General features: G+C 38.5%; 1 protein-coding gene across 1 annotated transcript in view; it reads right to left on the bottom strand.

Moving 5' to 3' along the window:
- The window catches only part of LOC149298583 (EH domain-binding protein 1-like protein 1), a 61,399-nt gene that overhangs the window by 15,791 nt on the left and 27,513 nt on the right, over nucleotides 1-18,095 (bottom strand). The window contains exons 2-8 of the mRNA XM_089487326.1: nucleotides 13,335-13,392; nucleotides 12,115-12,210; nucleotides 11,895-11,948; nucleotides 5,859-6,037; nucleotides 1,967-2,097; nucleotides 737-796; nucleotides 438-633 (exon numbers count right to left, since the gene is read on the bottom strand). Of these exons, the coding sequence (XP_089343452.1) occupies nucleotides 438-633; nucleotides 737-796; nucleotides 1,967-2,097; nucleotides 5,859-6,037; nucleotides 11,895-11,948; nucleotides 12,115-12,210; nucleotides 13,335-13,392 (774 nt within the window). The remainder of the gene's footprint in view (nucleotides 1-437; nucleotides 634-736; nucleotides 797-1,966; nucleotides 2,098-5,858; nucleotides 6,038-11,894; nucleotides 11,949-12,114; nucleotides 12,211-13,334; nucleotides 13,393-18,095) is intronic.

Raw genomic sequence — 18,095 nt, 5'->3', positions numbered from 1 at the left:
TGGCAACTGATGAAAAAAACACCCCCATGTCAATGAAACAGATATAAAAGACAATGGGACATGTGTAGGTAGGAATGAAATCAAAATACAAACATTTTGTAATATGATTTGGATATATAGATCCAATCACCGGCTTAAACCGTACCTATACATTACTTAACTTATATCTGAAAACATGTATTCCTATAATTAAGTCTGAATTGTAGTACCATGAGTACACTGCTTATGGTGCCACGTGACATCTGACAAGAATTATCAGATATTTTGAGGTCTGCAAAAATGTGTACCAGCTTAATATGCCAATAATGACCAAGCTTTATCCTAAAGTAATATTACTTACGTTTAATTATGGAGTAAACAATTTTAACTATTGCACAGTACCAGTAAGTAAAGGGCTGGTCTTACCAAGCTGAAAAATCATATTTTGAATTATTCACCTGTCATCGTAGTTTGGGTTCTGTCCACCTCCTGTTGGTGCTTCTAAAGGTCTGCTTGACAGATCTGTCCGACTGTTTTTATTATAGGTCTTTTGTTCCAGATAGGGCTTTATGTCCTGTCCTCTTCCTGGGTTTGAACGTGAATATCCTGTTACAGTATTATACTGAAGAGTAGGAGAAGCCTTCCTTTGGGTATCTTGCAAAAATTGAATATTTTTTAAGTGAATATAATTGAATCTTAAAGCTTGAAAATTATTATGTGGCACCAGAAGACAACTAACGGATGCAGAGTAACTAACCTTTTGAGCTGGGGACCTCATCTTCTTCCTCAGCTAGAGTTTTCAATTCCCTCAAGGGATCTGAAAGAGAATTGTTGTTGGGGATAAATGACATTCAGTAAAATGGAAATCTGATGTTGTAGTAATAAGCATCATAGAGGAAGATGGCAAAGGAAAGTAAAGGAAAAGGAGTTACCTGAAAAATAATCAGTGCAAATGCTTGTGTGATAGCCTAGAGAAGAGAAAGTATAGACAGAAGGTGTACAACATTTTGAAAACCATGATTACAAAAACAAGCCATTCTAGGAGCCTTATTCGCTAAAGAAAATACTCTCAACATGCATTCAATCTGCTGCAGTTGAGTCGGGTTCATGGGAGTTGAAAATGCAAGCAACTTATGGATTTGTTAACCCATGAATTGCTTGTAGCAAATATGAGTTGGATCTTGACTACATTTAGGGCTATAGGAATTATTCGACTCAATAGGGGATGCAACTGCCATGTGAAGAAGGGATCAGTTTTGTTTTGTTTTACCAGAACAGCAGCCAGCAGTATGCTGACACCATTTTGTCTTTATAACATTGCTTACCATGGTAGCAAGCAAGTATATTAGAGTTTTTATTTAACATTTAGAATGTTAGCAGTTAGAAATGCTGCTGATTTGTCTTAAACAGTAAATGCAAAGCTTCCCCTTTTTGACGTGAATCTTCCACATAGTGTTAAAAGCATGACACATCCTCTGCGAACAGGTAAGGTGGCTGCTGACTGCTCTAGAGCCAATCTGCAACCTCCACTACACTGCAGAAAGGAAATGTCCACGACTGCCCCACATAAGTGGTAAATGGTTGGCATGCTAGCCATTTTTAGCCATTTTTATCAACCATGTACCACATATGAAGCTGGAATTTTAAGGATTTTTTTTTTTTTATTAAGCTGGCTGTCACAAGGCAGGGATGTCACGAGGCAGGAGAGGGTGAGGCATTTATGCCCCTCAAAAGGTCTTTTAGTTATCTTAACTCCTTTGAGCAGAGGCTTATTTAGGGACTATAATACCCCAGAGATGATACATTTTGCTTCTTTTAGGTGAGGAAATTCAAGTTGAAATCGCGTGCCCTTAACGGTCTCTTAAAAAATATAAAGTAGAAGACACGTGCATGAACTTTAGTGAGTTGTTTTTCGAGATTTAACATGCAAGGGCACGCAACTTCAGCGGAGCCGGGACAGCAGAGATCTATATATATATATATTCACCTCGAGGCCCTATAGAATTACGACTTGATCGACGTTTGTCCTCTTCTTCCTCTTCATTGAAGTCTTCTAAGTCAGCGATATCTGAAGGCTTCAGACTCAGGAGACTGGCTACACTTTGCATGTCATCATCACTATAGAGTAACCATAATAAGAATTATACATTATAGCATTGGTTATATATTAAATCATAGCTTCCAGCTCTACCTTCACACATTCTATTTTTTCATTTCTATATATTAAAACATATCCATGAGCAAACAGATTCATACAGAGATTAATTTTCTACATTTACATTCAGACATACACTTAACCATCACTCTAAATAGCAGACATAGCCGTGTTAGCCCACTCATCACAAAGAGATTTACTGACACAGCAAATGGTACAAATATTGCAACCTATTGATGTCACCATGTCTATCTAAGCTACATATTGCACAGCTAACTACACTCATAGCAATTATGTGAGTGGGTTGCTGCTCCAGAACCACATGCATGACATGAACCTGTCCTGCACAGGATAAAAACCTATAACTGGGCATGATCATTTATATTACTTACTTAGTGATTCTACATAATCAGAAATATCCAGAGATAAAGATGCCAACTGCTTTACAAAATACTGTAGAATCAAGATCTATGCCAGTCCTCAATGGTTAGTAGTCAAGAACATTTCCAGAGTACATTGAGGGATAAAGACCAATCATATGTTATTCTGCAGTTCCTCTGGTGTTACAAATACATCATGAAGATCCACAAAAACGTTTGCCCCTTGACACAGGGACTTATTGGATTTATAAAATCAAAAACAATGGCTACCTGATAGTCTGACAGCTTTTTGTATACTTGTTTCTGTACCCAGTTACTTACTAAAAAAAGTAAATCACCACATACCACAAGAATCTTGTCTATCTTGTTCTATGGATTTGTTAATAAAATAAACTGGGGACCTAAAAGTATAATGGAGTCCCATTCTGATATGATTTTGTAGTTTAATCTTTTAGTGGGACTTTATATATTTTTTGTTGGTGTTTGATCTAATGTAGTTTTATATTAGCTTTGATTTATGAAGGGACTTTTATAATAACAGAACAATGCTGTCCTGGTGCTGTACATAACTTCACCAAGTCGACATCACCGTGTTGCATCAAGAAGTGGGAGTGAGTTCTTTCAACTATATTATGAGTTGTTTATTTTATAGTATTTAATAAGTAGGTTAAAAGTCTCTTTTCACTTAATGGTGGAAGCATTGTAGCCCTGAAATACCTGCATCTTTAGTGGCATGCATTAAACTGTCTTTCCGAGTATACTTGAAAGAAGTGCTTGGTGCCAATTATTTATTTCCCAGTGTGATGGTAGTTCAGCAGCACAGTTACACACTGCACCAAGCAAGAGGTTCATCTGAATAAGTGAGTCCTTACTCATTCATGTAGTCATTTGACAATCCTATTTTTTTGTAAATGTGCTTGGAAAAAGACCCGTCTTTCTAAACATCTTGCCATCCCTAAGCATCCCTGGTCAGGTATACCTGTTAACGTCATTATTGACTTACCTCCTGCTCATAATTCACCAATCTAACTGTTATAGTTGCCTGAGCTGGCAAGGAGCATATAAGCATATGTCCCAGCATCTGAATGTGCTTGAAATAAGATCTATTGTGTTCTAGGATTCCCCTAGCCTTCAGTGTCATCCTGTTAAAACCTTGGATCCATAGACTCTTTCATAGTCACTAGCCTCTTCCCCCTCAACCTATACTCATTAACCCCTTAATGACAAGACTGTTTCTTACTTGTAGTACACTTTGTATGAACGAGTATGCGTGATTGAGGGAATAAATGAGTATCTGTGAATGAGTGAATGAATGAGTATCTGTGAATGAGTATATGAATGAGTGAATGTGTATCAGTTAATAAGTATATGAATGAGTAAATTAGTGTTTGTGAATCAGTAAAGTAATGACTATGTGTATGGATGTGTAAGTGAGGGGGCATGTCACAGGGAGGCTGTTTGAGGCTAGGATGGTAAGTCCTATGCTTCCAATCTGGGTGTTGAGCAGGTCCTGGTTCAAATCTGGGTCCCATGGCTGACAAGATACTAAAGGGAGGCAACATGCAAGGGTATGGGGCATTGACTTCTACATATTGCTGACAAGGTCAGATAAAAATGCTGCCCTGCAGTATGGGGGATGTATAGACCCATGGAAGGGAACCAACTAGTCAGATACACATATCCCATACTGCAGGGCAGTATTTTATCTGGGCCAGCGGCATCAATACACAAGGGGGCAGCTGAGGGAGTTTAGATTCTGTCTATTTTAATCCTCAGCATCAGGCCCCTGATACTCTCAATCTGCCCAAAATATTCTAAGAAGTATTTTTTTATCTCATGGACAAAATGTGAGAAATAACGTATATGTCATACAATCACTTCATAAACACATACCAAATACACTGCATATATACAGTTTAAAGAAAATATGTTTATAAAATAGTTTTTTTACCATTTGCCAATTAAAAAAAATGTCCCCGGATTTCATTTTAAAAATCTGGTCACCTTATTTAAACTCTTTCTATGCGACAATTTTTGTGAAGATATAGCACAAATTTTATGACAAAAAGTACCTATATTCAACCTGCAGAGGGAGCTCGAGAGTTCTGGATAGACCCTCTGTGTGTTAGCAATGCCACTTACTGATGGTGCTTGTGGTTGCTCTTCGGAGCAATCACAAGGAGATCGGGGTAGGGGGGATGTGTTGCTGAATGCCTCAGTATAAAGCAGGGGTTCTCAAACTGCGGCCCTCCAGCTGCTGCAGGACTACATCTCCCATACTCCTCGGCCAGCCCCTTAGCTGAAGGAGCATTATGGGAGATGTAGTCCTGCAGCAGCTGGAGGGCCGCAGTTTGAGAACCCCTGGTATAAAGGCATGTAAGCAACATTGATTACGCTTAAAAAGCGATTGCTCATGGCTTTCTAAGTTCCGTTTTAGCCGGCCCACATTTTTGTTGATCGGTTCGGTGGCAGCCATGTTTTTGGGAGGGAGGGCTTTTCTCCCATCACCCACGGCTAACCTCACTTGTGAGGCTTCCGTGGATGCTGCAAAGCCGCCGATCACAGCGATGGAGGTGTTTGAAAGCAGCCCGTACATTGCATTGTGAGTCCATACTTGTCAAAAAGGGGTTAATGAAGAAGAACATTGAAGAAAAGAGTTGTTGAAAATACTTGACTCTTGAGTCCAAAGGTAGAGAATCTATTCCATTGAAAGGTTTATGGACCCATTCTTAAGAACCTGATACACTATATGGACAAAAGTTTTGTCCTGACCATTACACCAACAGGGACTGTTATGACATAGACATAAATATGTAGTTTGTCCCCTTCAGCATACCAAGACATTTTGGACAATGTTATGCTTCCAGCTTCATAGCCATGACCTCAACCTCATCAAACACCTTTGGGATGAACTAGAACTGAAATTGCGAGCCAGGCATTCTCGATCAACATCAGTGCCTGACCTTACAAATGCTCTAATGCATGAATGGGCAAAGATTTCAGCTGTTATAGCTGCAGAGGGGGGACCAACCACTATAATGTCTATGTATTTAGAATGCAATGTCATAAAAGTCTGTGTTGGTGTAATGGTCAGGTTTCCCAATATTTTGTCCATATTGTATATATCCAATATATATGCCATATATTACAACAGACGCTGATTGGCAAGTCTAGGTAAACACTTTTCTAATAAAACATGAGGCACTACATCAACTATTACCATTGTATCAATTATGATTAACTTTAAATATGTACCTCAATATTAAATATTAATTAAGGCCCACAATAGTAATTGTTATACCATAGGGAAGAGCAAGCATAATGATTTTCTGCCTGATACTTACGTAGCTTTGCCTTCACGCAACAGGGTGCAAGCAATCGTAACAGTCAATATGGCAGACACAACCTTGACAGATCGTGGTGACAGTGTGAGCTTCACTTCCCGTGGGGCAGAAGATATTGCTGCAAACTTTCGCAGGTCAATAGGGCCAACTGCCAGAAGTTTTTTGTGTCCACGTGATTCCTGCAGCAATGAAAAGCAGAAATAAGAGACAGAAAAAAGTTTTTGTACACAGAAAGAGAAAAATGTTTTTGGATGCTTATGTGTTACACTATACTGTTCTCCAGACCCTCTTCAGTTAATGATGGGTAGGGGCAGAGGACAGAGACAAAGGCAATGCTCCTTAACATTGCTGTTGTCTATGAAAAGTTTCCATTTATGTGATTGGTTAAAAAAATTATTGCATGAACAAAAGTACTCCGAGAGGTGGTCTCATCCAGCATCAGCCATGCAGCCGACAGATCACGGAGGAGAACGTGCTGGAGGCGATCAACCCCTTAGGAAATGCTATTACGTCCTCTGTCCTTAATGGTAGGGCATTGTAGTACGTCCTGCTATGCAAAGAGGTTAAGGAAGGCAAAAAAACTGCCCCAGTTATTCAGTGCAAAGTTGGCTAAATCTAATAGATTTATGAAAGAAACAATATGTCTGTTTTTTATTTAATAAAACTTTTTTTTAATGATTGTACTGATAATATCAGTAGTATCTATACTACAGAATTAAGGAAAGGGTTAAGATTCGCTCCAATTTATAGATTCAATTTGTTTTCAGCTTTTATTGATATTAATAAATTAACACGTTTTAACGCTATTATGCTCTTAAACCACAAATCAAACCCACAAATTAAACTAATGAATACATTAGAACAGATATAAAAAAGATATCTATTTTTTTTACACAACAAATTTTAAATCTGGACCCATTCAAATGCTTGAAGCAGTGGTTTTAAAAGATCTGTAAGACCGGAAATATGACAGACAGAACCTTTCAAAAATAATTAAAAATAACACAAAAGGATGAGCAAATTGATATAACTCCAGCCCAGGAAGAGACATAGTAATACAATCCAGAGGTAATTATATTAGAGAGGCTTATCGACAATTAAAAGACAATAATACTTATCAAATATTAAAGGAAGACCCAACAAACTTATGTAAGAAGATCCTTACTAACTTCCTAGATAGGGGTCCAAACATAGGGATTCGAGCAGCACACAAATGAACAAAATACATATATTCTGTAATCTATCAGAATATATTGATAACATTTTGCCAATACACCCGGGACTCTGCTCTGGTAAGTCTTGGGGGCAGACTTCTTGACTGCAATATGGTCTTTTAGCTACATCTCAGCTAGGGATGTATTGAAATAAAAGAATGTCAACTTTATGATTGCTTTAAAGATTATTTTCTTCTATACTTCTCCTATTCCTAAAGTCAAGTCCAAAAGCAGCCTTTTACCATTCAGGAGAAAACTTAATTGCAGTGTTAGAAAATCTAATCCATTTGTGAGTGCAATATATGATATTCTCACACACAGTATACGCCAGGGTTTGACAAATTTGTTGTGAATCTAGGCGCCAGCTAAAAAAAGTTAGGAGCCAACTAACAGTTGGTCAGGAGTGATCTGATCATCATCAGCCCACTTACTAAACTCACAGCGTTTGACCTGGAAGCACCCTGGACTTTCAGGACAGTGCTGTTTTTTATTTTTTATTTTTTTTTTTAACTCTTTCGATGCTGATGTTCCATTGGAGCACAGCATTGACTGATATTTAGTCCCCACAAGCGTGTGGGGACAAATGTTAACCCCTGCAATGCCACGAATGTGTCATACACAATTGTGGCATTGAAGGGGTTAACACTGCTCTGTCGCTCTCATGGAGCAATCGGGCAGCAGGGGAGGATTGGGGCTGGTCTCCACACTCATGTGTGTGCCTCTGGCAGCTGGGACGCAATTGCTGGTCTATAGACCATCCATTGCAGGGGGGGGAGTCTCTTTGATGACTGCTGTAGGCTTCCATGCCTACAGAAGTCATCAATGGGCTTGTGGGGGCTCGTTTTTGCTGTTGCTGGTCTGCCTGGGCTTCCAGGCAAACCACCAGCAGCAGAGCCCCGTACAAAATGGGAATTAACCCCTAAAATGCCGCGAGGGGTTAACGCTGCCCTGTCGCTCTCATCGACACACAACCCCCTTCCCTGAAGCTGCCTGTGGCAGCTGAAAACACGATTGCTGGTTTTCCTGCAACCGTGTTTTCAGCCTACAGGATCACTCCGTGGGAGTGATCTCAGGCTCGGGGGCAGGCTCAGAGTGGCTGTGCTGGTCTGTGGATGTAAGAGACTGACAAACACCTAGGCGCCAGGATAAAATTCTCTGTCGCCATGGCGACCTGGGATTTGTCGAGCCCTGGTATACGCTATGAATGTTACTTCTTTTTGCTTCATGTAACATTATGTACATTTCTAGTTAGAAAACAAGCAGTTCAAGTAAGTTAAGGGTCTTTTGGTTGATTTTTTTTAACTTCTTTCCACTTCTATAAAGTGCACATTGAACTTGTTCTGTTAGATACTACAGAATTGTTTACCCTTAAGTGATAACCTTAATGGTTATTTTTTTATTTTATTTTATTTATTGCAGCAATATCTATTCCTCATTCAAGATATTTCCCTAAATTCACAGCTTCCTCTTTATGAAACAGAATATATCAACATTTCTGCAGCTTCTGCTTTACTCTTTTTTGGGGCAGTTCTTTGATTATTTAATTAGCCCTGTCAGCGCATAGTTTATCATGGTTTGCTTGAGAACACAATTGTAAACTTTCAGCAGTCTACATAGTATGCTTAATTGTTCAGCTTCCTCGCTAATACTCGGTATTTTATTCCAATTATTGAGTCACTATATAATATAGTGCACAAAAACAGCCTGCACCATCAACAACTGTATTGAGGCTCATAATAAATTCCACTTCCCACTGTTTTTTGGGTTTCAAGTTAATATTGATCTCAAGTTAAGTTGACCTCAACCTACTAACCTCCTAACAATCAATTTAACTGCATCACATCTTATCTTAGCTCACATTAACTTGACATGTATCCAAATGATACCGGATAATTAAAATTACAGTATGCAAATCATGACACGTCAGTTAAGATTTGATATAAGGTAATTAGTCTTGAGTTTCAAATTCATATAAACAGCCAAATGGCTAAAATGGAAGTATGAACATTAAATTATTTGAGAGAACATGGATATTGACACTGTGATCAGCAAGCAGGGCTCCTCAGACTTGCATTGCTCATCGCAACGCACAGGACCAGCCAGCAATTGGAGATTCCAGCTCTGTCTAAGTCAGTAATACCGAACCTATGACTGAAGCATGGGGTATGTTCATACAGACCTCTGTCTACTGCTCCAGCACAACGCTATTGAGAAATAAAAGAGACAGTATGAAAATGGAGAGATATAGAGAAAGATATAGGTGAGATATAATAGGGAGCAGAGAGATAGAGCGAAGGGGAAAGTAAAGAGAAAGAGGGGAGATAGAAAGAAAAGAGATAGTGATAAAGATAAGATAAAGAAAGGAGACAGAGAAAGGGAAGATGGAGTGCTTAGATAAAGAGAAAGATGAGAGGTAGGGAGAAAAGGGAGAGATTATGAGAAAGGGGATATATATGAGAAAGAGGAGAACTAGAGATAAAGAAAAGGAGAGATAGGGAAAAGAGAGAGAGAGAAAAAGAAAATGGAGTGATTAGGTAAAGAGAAAGAGAGGTAGGGAGAAAAGGGGGAAATAAAGAGAAAGGGGAGAGATAAAGTGGAATAGAAGGCAAAATAAAGTGAAATAGGAGGAGATATAACAAGAAATAGGAGAGATGGGAAGAAAAAGAGGAGTGATATCGAGAAAGAGGGATCAAAGAAATGGGAGATATAAAAGAGAAAGGGAAGAGATAGGTAGAAAATGGAGAGATAAAGATATAGGGGAGAGATAGTAAGAAAGGGAGATAATGAGAATTAATACAGATTGTGGAAAGGAGGAGAGAAAGCGAGAACCTAATAAGGATGTTTATGGTTTTCTCTAATAAATATATATATACCGGTATTAAAAGTATAAATTAAACAGCATGGGTGCAAAGTTTTTGGTTACCATCAGTGGTCTAGAAGACCCTGCAGAGTCTCTCCTGCTGCAGTTGAGCATTCCTTATATAACAGCGTACCGGTACTTGCGCCATTACACACGATGATGGCTTCTGCTGACAGGGAGATATCCCTGCCACTGCAACAAAGTCAGGACATACCCATATGTCCACATGGTCACAAAGGGGTTAACGAAAAACTGTAATTTTCATATAACCCAAGCCTTTATTCTGGCATCCATATGCAACATATGTATCATGTTTGTTTTCACACTTCAGCTTGCTGCTGCATCCCACCCTCTCAGATATTCATGAAAATAAATTGTCAAGGAAAGGACATAAACAATCTCTGGTGCTAGATGTGCAGTAAACAATAACCACAGAGTGCAGGAAATGAGTTACTTCCTAATTTCCAGACTTCCTGTTAGAGACTGTACGATTCTGGTACAATATGTAATTTAATAAAGATGGGAAATAAATAAATGCATTTAATGGATGTGAATTTTAAAGCTGGAAAATAAAAATTAATAAACAATGGTTTTCAGTGTCGCACCCTCTCAGGTGTGACAATTCCTCATTAAAGCTGTATTATTGTGATTATTACCAGGTTGTTGTTGTTTTTATCCTTAATGTCAAATGTCATGCTAATCCCAGCTTTTCTATAATGTAAAATGATGCTATCAGGGCAGTTGTTTTTATTATTTTCAGCTGTACATAAGCTTGTTTCTAATTTCCTGATATTATACCGTTCTCTGCAGCTCATTTCTTCTTTATTGTATACACGGAATATGCATTGCCACATTTTAAGTACTTTAGTACTTTGAAATACAAAATTAATGGCACTAGATCCACTTCTATTTGGACACACTTTGCTTAAAATAAAGTTGGGCCCACAAATATTACCGGTAATTTTATTTTTTTCAGTACAATACAGTTGTTTGTCTATATTTTAGGGGACAGGGTGTCTAAAATGTAAATCCAGTGCCGACTCCAGGAATTTGAGAACCCTCAGTTACAGAGCTGGACGCTGGGTTAATTCTTTCCTTTGTGTAACTTACTATTAAGCCTACAAACAACACTCATTACTCCAGATGCTTTTTTCTACTGCTCTACCCCCTCTCATTTGCTTTGACCAGGGCAGTGAAAAGGGAACAGAAAATAATTAACTCTGCACTTTCACAATACATTTTAATACTACTTCTTTGTTTCTTTCAGCGTCATGAAGTTCTCTCCTATAAATGCTATAGACCTAGGACTGAAAATCTCAACTAATCTGTGACATATAAATGACAAAGAACCAGATAAGTAAAACATGTTTACTTAAACAACATCAAAATTAAATCATAATATATATATATATATATATATATATCTTTTTTGTGCTCCTGGAAACATACAGACAGCATGAAAAAGGGTTTTAAGAGGTATCAGTGTTCAACACTGTGCCAGCATTAAAACATTTGCTGATTTTTTTTATCTTTTCTCTTTTTTCATCACCTAAAAATGCAAAAGCCTTTACCTTTTGACACATTGTTCACACGTTAGGTGCCACTTTTGGAAAAACCCAACTCATGTTAACCAAATCCTTTGAGTGTTCTAATACCCCACATGCTCAGGGTTTTCATGTTTTGGGTATTCTCTGTTAACACCCCCCCCCCCCAAACTTTTCTCCAGCACTGCCATGAAATGAACAGCCTTGGGTGGGAGAAGACAAAAACCTACCAGTACAGGCAACAACAGGCAAGACACTGCTGATTTTATCACTAAAGGTAATGCACGCCTCAATGCAGAATTACACACATCATTTCTAGTATCAGTGTACCAAAACCCTGCTGTCTGAAAATTGTTATGTAGAGACAGGTAGTAGCTAAAAGGGGGTTGATATGATAAAATAATGGGTTCAAACATACCCCTTCAATCTGGAATGTCCATTCCTTCTCTTCAAAGTGATCAGAGTGCGGATCCTACAAAATATGTTAAAGCAATTAAAGGACAGATTCACCTCTTTTGTTTCTTCATTTTAGCACTTTCTTTCATATTTACAATGTGACATGTTATCTATATTCTTGTTCGGTCACTGTGCCCTTTCCCTTTCGGCCCTCTTCATTACCCGTATAACCATTTACTCACTCTGTATAGTGTTGCTGTGATGTCCACATTTTCAGGAACAGCCCAAACAACAGTTCCGCGGAATGGGTCCCTAATACCAGGTTGCCAGCTGTGAGGCTGAATAAGAATAAAATCACTATTAAAGTTTGTCACAGTAGATGTTGCATATATAAGCAGGTAGTTGGAATATCCAGTTAACATCAGAGAGAAAAAGGGTCAGGGCAATATACAAAACAGCAGTGAGAGATTAAGGTTTACCTACACTGGTAAAAGTAACAATTATCACTGAAAACCCTATTCAAAAACGTGTTTGTACAAAACAATTTGATTTGTATGATGTGCACATATGCAGTATCTCATGCAAACGATAATCTGGACTGATTTTTGAGGCACAAGCCACTTTCCATCTGTGTGCCACTCATCATCTAAGTGCCACTAAAAATGGAGTTAACTAAGGGATTAATTCTACTGCATGATCTACCATACTCACATCAGGAACTATGTTATCTCTCTTCTACAAGTATTCCCTTTCTTGCATTTCCCTCTGCTTGTCATTTGGATCGTTAATGTCTGTTCTTAATTATTGAATTATTATTTCACTTTTTTACATGACTATGATTTCTTTGTTTGTCCTTTAATTTGTCCATAATGAATTACGAATAGCTTGTTGGCCATCCTCCCTTCCCCACTGTGTGTCTTTCATTGTGGGGGTAATTAATCAATTGGTAAATACCTAACAAGGAACCATCCCTTATATCTGGACTGAGTTTGGAGGCCTAGGCCACTTTTCATCTAAGAGCCAGTTTCCTAAGTGGCACTAGAAGGTAGTTTATCAAAGAGCTCACAAAGAAAAGTTGCAAAAGAGGAAGTACCCCTTTAATCAATAATCAACGGCTACTGTATTGGCTAAGTGTGTTTTTCCAAGAACTTCTATTTCCATTTATCTCCACCACCTTTCACTCTCACTTCCATCATCATCGTGCTCCAGGTAACATGCTCACCATCCTCCTCTAAAAAAATGTATTGCTGTTTTGTTCCTGGTAAATGTTTTGGTAGACAATAAAAATGGTAGTGTGGATTTCCTGATAACATCAATAAATTATGATGAATTGATTTATTTAGTTCAGAATGAATAAAACAGTTCACTCATTAAAAGAAGGGAGAGGAATGGGGACATGTAAAAGGTATAGTGTATGAAATAAAGGAAGTAAGAGGAAGAAGCCAATAGCACATTTTAGTACCTTGGAAGAAACTCTTCTGTTCCTCCGAGTCCATACAACCACCACCTTATCTGGCTGCCTAAAGAAAGAAATGGGAAATAAAAATTAGTAGAGAAAGGCACGACAGAAAATAATTGAAACCAGAAATGTATTACTCACACTTGGAGGTATACATAAAAATTATGGAATGAAAATAAATGAGAGGACAAAATATGTAGCAAAATAATATTCAAATTTAAACAGTCATGTGTAAGAATGAAAGGGACTGTAGATTTATATTTATACCTGTTCAAATTTAACTAGCAATCTAGCGATTGCTAGAAACAGCTTTACTGTACTCTAAACACTTTTATATAAGCACTGGAAGCTAAGTCGCATTACTTTGGGACAACGTATGCATGGTTCTTTTCTTCTAAGTTGAATGTGCTATAAAATGTATAATATATTGCAGATAGCTACATTGGCCAGATCTTCATATTTGCAGTTTGTCACTGTTTAATAAACTACAACAAAACCCTTTCAAATGACTGAATATGCTGATTACATATGGGTTCTGGTTATTAAATAGACCCATATTTCCTAATGTTCCTGTCTCATTTAGTACACCCACAAAAATGACATGTTGATTCTGTTATAGGGAAAGTAGGGATTTAAAATAGACAACCATTTGCTTGCTATTAGTATCACAGGAAAAGAGCCACTGCTAAAAATACTCAATTATGTTTAGCAACATTATGTTTATTTCCTTGAGTAATATCCCACATGCGTAGCTTGGTTAGGCTTATAAGTGCCAAAACATTATCATTTTATTACTTTCGTAATACCTTTGGGTTGGTGGACAGCAATGTTTGTTATTGTATGAGTTATTGATTGTTTTTGAAGGCTTTTTAAGATCTGGCACACTAAACCCATTAGGGTGTAATCCTTAAAGTAGGTACATTACCAGGTACATCATTACCTATAGGACAAGGTTTTGTGACGTACCTGACTACAGCATATCTAATTGATTCCCTTCTCTTCATATGACCCTTCCAAAGCTTCCAAAAGGAAAGGAGGGATAATTTAACAATAATAATTTATTGTTTTTAACAATAATTGTAATAATTTAAAGGGAGGTGATACAAAGAAATATTTTTAAAAAAATGCAGACTGTAGATGCAGTTAGGTCCATAAATATTTTAACAGTGACCCAAGTTTCATAACGTTGGCTCTGTATGCCACCACAACTTGAAATGCAGCAATCAGGTATTTACATCCAAATGGGGTGAATGGTTTGGAATTACAGCAATTTTCATACACAGTCCCCCATTTCCAGGGAACCAAAAGTAATTGGACAAACTAACAAACATACAAACATGATCATTCTTAATACTTAGTTGAAAATCATTTGTAGTAAATGACTGTATGAAGTCTGGAAACCACAGACATTACCAAAATCTGTGTTTCTAACCAAGTGAACCGTTGCCATACCTGTAAATCAGTTGTCTTAAGTCACTGCTCATTTGTGGGTATTTCTGCCTTTAGTTTTGTCTTTAACAAGTCAAGTGACTGCCTTGGCTGTTGAATACTATTGCACTTCTTTGTCTTGAAAAGGTATTCGGTTGCTTTCATGGTATGCTTTGTCCTATTAGTTTTGCAGCATTTGTCTGAATCTGAGCTGATAGTATAGCAGAATTCATCTTTCTGCTTCTGTCAGCAGTCTTATCATAAATAAACACTACTGATCCAATTCCGTTCGCAGCCATACATACCCATGTCATTACAATGCCTCCACCATGTTTAACATATGATGAGATATGCTTCGGATCATGAGCCATTTCTTCCCTTCTCTATACTTTTCTCCTCTCCTCCTGGAGAGTGTTCTTCACATAGCTAGATGGTGTAAAGAGGTTTAACTTTACTAAGGTAATAAGTCAGCTATTTTCAGCTACAGCTGTCCTCCGTGGTCATCAAAACTTTTTGGTGCGGATGTGCTCAGAAGTGCATTTTTCTTTTTCAGAATGTACCAACTTGTTGATATAGTCACTCGTAATGTTTCTGCTATCTCTTTAATGGTTCTTTTCAGCCTAAGGATTTTACGATCTATTGGCAGCTATTTGGACCTGTTATTCAGGGTTTACAGCTTCCAAATGCAAAGTCCACATTTGGAATCAACTCCAGATGTTTTAACTGCTTAATTGTTAATAAAATAATGAGGGAATAGTCAACACTTGGCCATGAAACATCACCTCAGTCAATTGTCCAATTACTTATGAGTCTCTGAAAATGGGGAATTATACATGTAAATTTCTATAATTCTTAAACTATTCAGCCTATTTGGATGTAAATACCATTAAATGAAATCTGAAACGCTGCACCTCAATCACATCTTGATTGTTGCATTTCCAATTTATTGTGATGGCATACAGTGCAAAACTTATGAAAACTGTGTAACTTTCCAAATATTTATGGCCCTAACTGTAACCTAAATTTTATTCGATGTCAGGCTAGGTTTCCACTTGGGTTTTTGTCCTGCGTTTTTTTCTTGATGAAAAACGCCATAAAAAACGCCAAGGCAAAAAACCCACATGGCTTTTTCATGGCGTTTTTTCTCTCCCATAGACTTCTATTGGATAAAAACGCCAAGATTTCCTTGCAAAAAATGCCAGAGTGTCAACATGCTGCGATTTTGAAAAACTGCCACAGAGCCCAAAAAAGCAGAAAAACGCCAAAGAGGACTGAAAAAACACCAAACAGAAAAACGCCAAGTGGATATGCCATTGTGCGAATTCCTATTGAAGAACAGCTAACATCTGGCTGCAGCGTTTTTTCACAAAAAAACGCTGTGTGGCTGAATTGCCGTTTTTATGGGCGTTTTTAGCAAAAAAACAAAACAAGCGAAAACCTAGCCTCAGGATGACAATTATTCCACAAGCCTGTGTGGGAGGGGCAACAGACTTTCATCTACGGGCAGTGGATAATTTTAATTGCTAATAGAAAGTGAATAACTAGTTTCCTAATTCAGGAGGCAAAATCTCTGGAAGAACGGAAGTTAAAGAGACAATACCAAGTTAATGGTTTGAAAAAGGTTTGACCATAATGGTTTGACTTTTGGACATTGCTACCAAATATGAATCATGGAACTCTCATGTCCACATTGTCTCCAACAGTTCAAGAGGAATTTGTTAATCACCTCGCAGGTGTTAAATACCATCTACAAACATGGGCGTAGGAACCGGGGGGGACAGATCCCCCCCAGTAACTCATGCGGGGGGGACCGATAATTAAGAAATCCCCCCCAGGGCCGTAGGAACCCCCCCAATAGAAACGCCGCAAATGCCCTGGCTGCCGATCTTATGCGGTCCGCACCTCGAGCCCTGCTACTTACCTGTGGGAGGGTCTTCTGTACTGCACAGAGGAACCAGAACCCAGCAGAGTTCACGTGACATTACATCACATCCTGCTTCCTCTGTGCAGTACCAGAGAATGCAGAGGGAGGCCGCGCCCTCTGCTGAAGCCTGTGAGCGGCATCGGGGAGCTGAAGTGCAGGTAAGGGGGTGGGGAGGGTGTTTGAATGAGTATGCGTGATTGAGGGAATGAATCTGTGAATGGAATGAGTATATGAATGAATGAGTGTGTGTGTGTGATACAGCCACCCTTTACCAGCATGTACTGGCTGACTTGGCATGATAGTGAGAAGGGAGGGTAGGGAGAGGGTAGCTAGTGAGAAGAGGGGGTAGGGAGAGGGTAGATAGTGTGAGATGGGAGGGTAGGGAGGGGGGTAGATAGTGTGAGAAAGTGGGGATCTGATGGGGGAAAATGCTGTCCCCCCCCAGATTTTTAGGGGTTCCTACGCCCATGCCTACAAACTAGTTTTTTTTTGTAACTCAACATTGTAACTACATTGAGAGACTTCATTGATTAGTTTGCCTCCTGCCAGGACTCAATAGGAAAATCTCACCATAATTCTCATTCCTATACTTCCTATATAATTCTCATTCCTATAACTTATCCACCAGGAGGTGATCTAGGAGGCTAGCATAATATCAGGAAACTGTCCCAGACACACTTGGAGCTATAATGCACAACAAAAAAATAGGATGTAGTGCAGTTGCTGCAGTCAGGTTCTGTTTCCAAGAAGGTTGCAAGAGGTGGCAAATTTGCAGATATCTGTAGAATTCCAAATGTGGTAAATTGAACGTGTGATGCAACTGCTCAAATGAACACAAAACAAACCCCCAACTCTGAAGATACAAACCTGACACCACTGAGTGAAAGAGCTTTCAGCTATGAGCAACTTCAAAGCGGAGAAAGGGGTAGCTACTGTAATTTGGGATCCAGTGAGCCACCCTGTCTCTCACCTCTATATCAAATTTAGTAGTCGACGGGATGTAGGGCAGATAAGGTTTAACAGTTTTTTTAAAGTCACACTTGAGCCACTGTATAAAGAAAAGTTCTTATTTGCAACCCAAATTGAGGACATTCGCTGCACATGAAAAAGTATAGTCTGGGAGAGAACACTTGCCAAGTAATATTTGGAGCTCCCAGGCCACCTTTAAATCTGGGAACACACAAAGGTGGTCTTAGAAACCCTAAATTTCTCTCAAATTTTAATAAAGTCCATAAACCTGTTCTGAATGGCGAGTAAGAGCTTACGTGGACATTTTACTGGAACCGTGCTCATAAGATATGTAATTTAGACCATTATCTTAAGAGCAGCAATTATACACTTTCAAAAAGTCCTCCTTAATTTGTTTCCAGATTATTATTTTTTTTAAATTAAGCGAGTTAAGCACTTGGGGA

This window comes from Sceloporus occidentalis, unplaced genomic scaffold (assembly GCF_023333645.1).
Source record: "Sceloporus occidentalis isolate IW3139 unplaced genomic scaffold, rSceOcc1.0.p SCAF_32, whole genome shotgun sequence".
Classification (NCBI taxonomy): Eukaryota; Metazoa; Chordata; class Lepidosauria; order Squamata; family Phrynosomatidae; genus Sceloporus; species Sceloporus occidentalis.
The sequence above is the reverse complement of the archived record's forward strand: the minus strand, read 5'-3'. Positions and strand labels throughout refer to the sequence as shown.